This window comes from Notothenia coriiceps, unplaced genomic scaffold (assembly GCF_000735185.1).
Source record: "Notothenia coriiceps isolate Sejong01 unplaced genomic scaffold, NC01 NC01_scaffold00037246, whole genome shotgun sequence".
Taxonomy (NCBI): Eukaryota; Metazoa; Chordata; class Actinopteri; order Perciformes; family Nototheniidae; genus Notothenia; species Notothenia coriiceps.
The window spans coordinates 26341684-26349942 of NW_011369947.1; the positions used below are offsets into that span (position 1 = coordinate 26341684).

Here is an 8259-nt window from a genome sequence, read left to right on the forward strand (position 1 = left end):
GCACATGCGTCGCCTAACAGAGGTGGTTTGCCGGCCCTTCGTTTAGATCCCAAGAGACAGCAAACAAATGTCTGGTGACCATCCCCCATCAGTGGAGGTAACCTCTGATACTGGCGGGTCCCCCAAGCATTTGCTGAAGGGAACTCCACTGGGCGGCGGCTGACCTCCTACGTCACGGTGTTCACAGAAAAAAAGGAACGTCCGTGACAGGATGGGGAAGGGACCTGCCTAGAGACAGCTATAGGTGGTGGCTGGCCTCTGACCAGAGGCCCGGCACATCAACCTCTCAGGCTACAGGCAGTAGTACTGGTCCTACAGCACTTCAAACCCTTAACTACAAGGAAAACATGGTGCATGGGTGAGGAGCGATAACAGCACCACAGTGGGCTACCATCAACAGGCAGGGCGGAGTCGCGGCGCTCAGACGCCTTGTTTGAGCGCAGCGGAGAAGCCTGTGGTTGTGGGCTCCAGAGAATGTTTTTAATCTAAAGGCCCTCCCACATTTCGGGAAGCTCGGAGAGCAGGGCTGGCTCCATATCAAGAGGCGGGCCCCCGCCAAGACGAAATGGTGGGTTCTCCCCCCTGGCTCGGCAGGACAATCCACCCTTGGGGGTGGACGCGTTTGCACACAACCCATGGCCAAGAAAGCTGCTCTACACCTTTCCACCGTTGCGTCTCATTCCCCCACTCCTAAAGAGGGTGAGACGAGAACAGTTGTCGGTCATTCTGGTAGCCCCAGGTCGCTGCTCGGCGCCGTGGTACGCAGAAGTGACACAGATGATGGTGGGCCAGCCCTGGACCGTCCCTCAGTTCTGGGGGGGGGCTGTCTCAGGAAGCAGGTGCAATACGGGTGCAATACGAGCGTTACCCAATCTGGGCCAACCTCTCCAGGCTTGGCTCCTGAGAGGGACAGGCTGAGAAGGGGTGGACTGTCTGACAATGTTATACAGACTATCCAGGCAGCAAAAGTGGGATCCACCACTGCCTGTTACAGGACGGAGTGCTTTGGATTCCAACGTTGGTGCGAGGAAGGGAGTCTAGAGCCTCTGTCCGGTACATTTGGCTCTATTCTATCCTATTTACATGCTCTACGCCTTTCCACCGCTGCGTGTCATTCCCCCACTCCTGGAGGGTGTGAGACGAGAACAGTTGTCGGTCATTCTGAATTATCTTCATTCCAGTGTGTAAGGAAGTTTTTTTCTCACTTTGTTTTAGAGAGTAAATCACAATGTAAAATCAGCCTGAAGTGCAGTCAGAGTAAACACTCTGCAGACAGATGTGCATATGTCCCCTGTGTCTCTGCTTGGTGAATAATGTGTCTCTGTAAATGACTGTTTAATAGTGTGTTATCCTATAAAGCATCATCGCTGATAGCACCCTGAATGTGTGTGACTAAGTACAAGTGGTTGGAGTCTGGCCGGGACAAAAGTGGACTGATGGAAACTTCACGAAGAGAAAAAGGTGTTTCATGTATTGAAATAAAAATGAAATAGTTGGATCATTCTTCTGACAAAAACGTTTTCTCATGCAATCAAGCGTGTGAGCCAGGAAGTCTTTGTGTTTCCCTGCAGGGGGACTCTGCCGGTGTAGCGCCATGCTAAGCATAACACTGAGTTAAAAATCTATTAAATAGTAAAGGTTTATTTTTCAAGGGGGAATCTAAAATGTATGATTCACTGAAAACAGAACAGATTCTTGCCCATTTTTGCTGCTCAGCCTATGATGTTTACTGACTGGAGGGCATACCTCTACAATAGTAGACATAATAGTAGACAGTATAGAGTCTAAAGAGGATATTAGAATGAATTGTATCGCTAACAGATAACTATCATTATGTAGGTTCATGTAAAGTGACACTGCAAAAACACTACAAGTGGTCCTTTTAATGTGAGCTGGAAAATGTGGTTAATTTTGTCCTCCAATATTTACGAAAAACAGTATAACAAGCATCAAACAAACATCTTTAAGTAAAGTATCTCAACATTCTACTTCAGTTATATGTGGGCTCCTTAGGTATCTACAGCACGTAGGCTGTAAATGGATGCAAAATGTCACGATATATGGATTATTCTCACAGGAAACATCATAAATGGCCTCCTAAAGTTTTATCTGTAATCACAAAGTCAGCGTTTCTCTGGGGTTGGAAAATCCAGCCTCTATATTTCCTCTGTTGGATAATCGAAAACACCTCTTTTGCAGTAGCTTGGTCATGGATTGGTAATGATACAGGCCTCATTTAGACCATACCTGGAAAATTCCCTATAACTCATAATCAAATAATGAGCTTGAGCCTGTTTTTGGTTGTGTGTGTGCTGGTGATCAGGTGTTACCAAAAGAAGATGAGATGCAACACACTGCAGTGCAAACACGGTTAATAACAGCGATCTTATTACACCTTCCAAGAGGCTCCAGACCTTTGGATTTGGCTCCGTGCTATTAGAGCTCAGTTAATGGGTGGCTGAAGAAAGGAATGGCCGCCTAAGTGAATGGATGTGTAATTATGAAATGGGCGATACAGTCAATGTAATTAGCTTGTTTATGTGCAGTACAATGGATATAGGCAGACGTTAGGGCCCTGCAGTGGCCGACGAGTACAGAGAGAGAGCAGGAGTGAGGGATGAATGAGTGTGAGAGAGAGAGAGAGAGCAAAGTCCTTATTCAGGCCTTTTCTGCTCACCCGTCACATCAAGGCTCCAAATCAATCCTGCAAATTGGTTTGTTCCTTCAACAAGGTTACCAAATGATGAAAGGATGGGGGGAATGAAGTGCAGAATATGAGATAGAGGGGGAATATGTGAGCGCTGTAACGAGAGGGAGATAGAGGGATGAGGGTGGGGGATGTCCCGGTGTTGACGTATAGTCTAATGCAGAGCTTCGTGTGTGTGTGCGCTGAAGGCCGACAGTTTGCTACAGAGGGGGGGGGAAGGATCCCTTGATTGTTTGTTACAGGTAAACCGAATCGGCTGAGTTATGGCATCCCGGCTCACACACCGCCCTGGTCATGTGGCAAATAGGTGTGTGTGTGTGTGTGTGTGTGTGTGTGTGTGTGTGTGTGTGTGTGTGTGTGTGTGTGTGTGTGTGTGTGTGTGTGTGTTGTTGATGCAACCACAGACTCTCCTGTAACCCTGTCACGATGAAATGTGGGGCCCCTTTCCCCTCATTCCCAGCTGAGTTCAGTGGAATTGCAGAGTAAATATATAAATAATAGAAGCGATAAAAAATGCCAGATGTTTTTTTTTTTCTCTGACCTGAAGCTTTTGTTTTCTGTGTGTGTCTTTCAGGAAAAGTTCACGCCGGAGTGTAAGTTTAAGGAGAGTGTGTTTGAGAACTACTACGTCACCTACTCATCCATCCTGTACAGACAGACCCAGTCAGGACGGGCGTGGTACATCGGCATCAACCGAGATGGACAGGTCATGAAAGGGAACCGTGTCAAGAAGACAAAGGGGGCTGCGCACTTCCTGCCTAAACTCATTGAAGGTACAACAGATTCATATAACTTACAATGCTCTTAATGCTCTCATGTTGCCACTAGAGGTGGACTGGTCAAACAAAATGAATTTTGGCAAATTTGGAGAAGCAAGGCTGACTAGTGGATTCAAAATTAAAAGAAATTGAAAAGTAAGGGGATGCCAATGAAGGGGGTTTCTAAAAACCTTCCACTTCGAGGTAGTGAAAAGCTGTTTTTCACCCCAGCTATGTTTCAGAATGCTCAAAATCAGCCTTAATCCGAAAAGTTCAAACAGCAGCAAAGTCTCTAAAGGGCCTGAAGAGCAGAGTTTCTGGGTGAATTATCTGCAAGTTTCGCCCGTCTGGCCAACATTTCAATGGCCTGTAGTGTAAATTCCCTAGCTGAGCTCCCCTCTTTTGTCTTTTTCCTGTATAAAGTGCTTGTTTTTCTGTTGTAATGGGGTCAGATCCTGGTGCTATCTACTAGTGCTGGACCTCTGGCAATTCCAACTGGAAATAATATTGATTCTGTTAAATGCTATAACTCTTTATTAAATAACCCAACTTTGGTTTAAGCTTGAATATTTGTCATGTGTGGAATTTCCACCACAAGGGAAATGCACCAAGCTGCTCTCAATTCTTGATTAGGAGCCAGTCTCCACCACCTGTGCAATAGGTGATCTGAATTACCATCTAATATACTCAGGGGAATTGTTACATTTAGCTAAAATAATTGTAAAAGACAAGTCACATCAAGTACCAAAGAATGACTGCCACTTTATGCAAAGTTATTTGATCGATTGCTCATTTAAATATATTAAATTGATATTTCAAAATAAAAGTTTGGAAATTAATTCTCTGCCCTTTACTATTTCCCCCCACTCCCTCTGTATCTAGATGAAGCATGACCTTTTTATATATAAGGTCATGTTAAAAGTGTCAAACAACTATGTACAACTGAAGATGAAATAGCATTTGACGACTTCCGGTTTCCTTTTATCAAAGTCTTTTTTTTTAGAATGGGTTTGATGTTAGATACCTGAATTAAGGTTTGTCGTTTTTTTTTACATTTTGTTCCATGACATAAAATAATAATAATAATAATAACTTGAATTTATATAGCGCCTTTCATAACCTCAAGGTCGAATGTAAAAACGCATCAGTTATCACCCCTACCTTGAATGCCTGAAGCTTCTATGTGTTGTGAAATGGCGGATGCAAACAAGCGACTACTTAAATCTACTAAACATTAGCCGCCTTTATCTTTGCAGTGGTGTCATTTGACCAGGATGTGGTTCATTTATAGCCTAACAATAGTTTTTCACTTCTGGCAATTCCATGTGTGCCACAAAATCATATAGTGCTGTTATATGTGGAGATTATCCTGCCGAAGAAAACATGCAAGTATCATAAACGTTTGTTTATTCCGAAGTCAAATGGAAAAATGACATTGCTTTTTGTTGAGGGAGCTCTTGAGTTCCGGGTCCACCTACAAAAATATTATACACCAAAACACAAAGTTAAGTCTTTCATTTATACTTTCACTTGTCTCTTCCCAGTTTTAACTAATTCAACCCTCTCCCTCCACAGTGGCCATGTACCGGGAGCCCTCTCTACACGACGTTGTGGAGCAGAGTCCGCCCAGGAAAACGCAGAAGACCTCCAGTGACTCGCCAGTGCTCCAGAACGGCAAGAAGGACCCTAAATCCAAAACCAAAACCTCCACCTCCTAGCGCTTAAAGACACGGGTGGGAGGAGGGGTGGAGGACACGGGGCACTTGGCACCAGCGGACACCTGGACAGGGTTGTTAGGGCTACTCCCAATGTGCAACACTGACCCTACATGAACTCTACGTACCACAATGCACTGGTGTAAAGTTGGAGAAACAAGTGGCGAATGGGGAGCCCCTTTTACATTCACAGACCCCCCACGCACCCACACCAGCCCTCCACCTTCTTATTATCAAAGCCTGGGATATAAAAGCAATAACTCCACGAAGAGGTGAACATCATCGTATAGCATGTCACCACTGCGTGTTTAACTTGCTGGAAGAAAAATCCCACACCGCCATCATCAGCGACATGCTTCCAGTCAACCAAATATTTGAACAAAGTCTTCCTGGTTCTACCACAACGGGTGCAACAGTCAAAACGGTCCCTCAAACTTACTTTACAAACAAGTTTTCATTTCCCCACAGGGTTCCATGCTAATGCAAGTCTGCCACAGAGACCCTTGCAGACTTTTTGTTCCGCAGCCATCTGCTCAGTCCACTTCTTCCGTGTGTGTCAGCGACTTTGTGAGATGGCCTGGATACTTGTCAACCTCATTCTGTTTGTGTGTGTGTGTGTGTGTGTGTGTGTGTGTGTGTGTGTGTGTGTGTGTGTGTGTGTGTGTGTGTGTGTGTGTGTGTGTGTGTGTTCCTTTCATCTACCTTTCACCTTTGGCGCGATTTGATTAGTTTGTGACATGGACTCAATTTTCCACTCGGCCGCACAAGAAAACCCCTCCCGTCGTCCCTGGCTCTGTTAATGGAGTCTGGGGCTGATCACAATCTTTTCGACCCTTAAACGAGGGGCCAAGAGCTCCCTCGACACACTGCATAACCAACCACACACACACACACACGTATTATTACACTGGCATATACACACATGCAGAAGTGTGCGTATTCTGTACACATCCTGATATAGATGAGCAACGACATCAGAAAAATAATCTCACGTTTTAACACTCAACACCACAACATGCATTAAGACACACATGCACACATGCTGACTTGGTGGGGGTTCGTGTGCAGGTGGGGGGGGGGGATGATGAGAATATCAGCAGGTAGTGATGGAGCCTGACTGTGTAGCTTGTGATTGCACTGCGATAGCTTTTCTCGCTGTGGCTGGCCATGCATTGCACATAACCCTTGAGGCCCGAGAAGTATCTTGGGATATCACTCAATTTGGTATTCTTCCCAAATAATACAACCATGTTTTTGTTTTCAATTCTTGCATCCAAATTGTGAAATAACAATATGGTAAAAAAAAGAAAATGTTGTGTGTTCAAGTATTTTAAAGGGGCACCCCACCTATTTTACATGTTGAAGTCACGGAGAGCCTGTTTAAGCCTATGCAAACATTTGTGTAGTGTCTTCTGGGGCTGTATGGGAGCTTTGTCAATTCTGAGAAAATACTAGATTGAGTAATCTAAAGCCATTTTCTCAAATAACAATGTCTGGAATACCAAGTCAACAGGTAGACATTTCTATTTGCGTCTTTGCTGTCCTAGATAGAAAATTCCTCAACATGCCCACTGGCTTGTCCTTAAGGCTTAGTATTATGAGTGGCTCTGTTCATGCTTGGGCTTACATTAATCGAACTGCAAGCAATGGGAATCCACCACCACACTTTTGGTTGGATATTCTGGTCTGTTATGCTAGTAGCGGCTAATATAACTTTGAGCGACTATAGGCCAAGGAGCTTGGGAAGAACGTCAAGTAAGATCTCTTCTTATTGACTCAAGATTTTTTTTCACTTTAAAAAAACTGTAGTTTTCAACCCCAATTTTTACCCAATTTCTGACACCTCCTTGTGTCCAATCACTTTAGGCAATTTATCAGATTTTACAAAGTTCCTTCAGCAGGTCCAAAATGTATTATTCAACTTTTTACATTTGCAGAAGTTGCCGTTTAAAAATATCACATTTGAAATGAGATAAAAACTAAACCCAAATCAAGCCCAAAGCTTTATGCAACACCGTTTTCCATGTTGGGAAGCAAAACTAAAAAGAAAACGTATGACAAGACCAACGCTTTGCTTTATAGGGAGTGCACTACTAAATCACCATTGGTCCTTTAAGCCCTTATTTACACATGAATTAGTAAATCTAAAACCTTCTTGCTGACAAGTAACAACACAATGCTATACATTAATCACTTGGTCGCTCAGTTTTTTTTAATCAGTTTTTGAAATTTTATGATGTATGGAATTCAAGCCTTCATCACTAGACATTTCAAGTTGTACGATTGAATTAATAAATTATGATTACTATTACCTCATTCACACCAATGGTGTTTCAGGGCCGGTTCGGAGCTGGAGCTTGAAAAGCACCGGGTTTTCGTGTTCACACCAACGCAACTCCGGTTCAAGCTCTGTGCTAGAGCTTTTCAGGTTCAGAACCGGTTCTTCGGTTTAGCTCCGGCTCTTTTCACACTGCCCAGAGTCCGACTGGTGCTGCGTCATTGCGTCATCATTTGCGTCATGACGTATCCGTTTGCGTGCCTGCTTCATAAAGCCAAACCGCGCGGAAACCCCTCACAGCTGACACCGACAACAACAACAATGGCCGATTGCGCTCCAGCTTCCTCTGTACCTTTTTCGGAAGACCAGATTCCCAGTAGGTAGCTGGTCTCTTCAGTGGACCACTGCTGCTTGTTAAGTTTCTCAATCGTTGTTTACAAACTGGATAAAACGCCGGCTTTTTGTTGTTGTTCAGGAGTTGACTGGACTTTTTCATAATGCCACGAAATGTATTTTGACCAAGCGTGCCAGGTTTTATCAGATTTGCTTTCATGTGTTTGACTATCATCCTCATAGGTCAATTCTGCTGTAGACATTTGTACTAAAAGGGTCATTAAAAGCCAATGTAAAGTCAGAGTAAACATCATGGAAAAGACCTGTGGTCGTCATTGAAAGGTTTATTGAATGAAAGAGAACCTGACTCTGAGAATTTCCAAGAAAATACCGTTGACCTGAGGCAGTATGCACTGCTGATAAAAGATGATTTGTCATGCTGCACTTAGCCTCACTGTGTAATATCGT

General features: G+C 44.1%; 1 protein-coding gene across 1 annotated transcript; it reads left to right on the top strand.

The window, feature by feature from the left end:
• The first annotated feature begins 635 nt into the window (after window positions 1-635).
• Window positions 636-6912, top strand: LOC104966565 (fibroblast growth factor 14-like). Its single transcript, XM_010795748.1, has 3 exons — window positions 636-839; window positions 3282-3480; window positions 5041-6912. The coding sequence occupies exons 1-3, from the start codon at window positions 636-638 to the stop codon at window positions 5181-5183; spliced, it is 546 nt and encodes a 181-aa protein (XP_010794050.1). The 3' UTR covers window positions 5184-6912.
• The last annotated feature ends 1347 nt before the right edge of the window (window positions 6913-8259 follow it).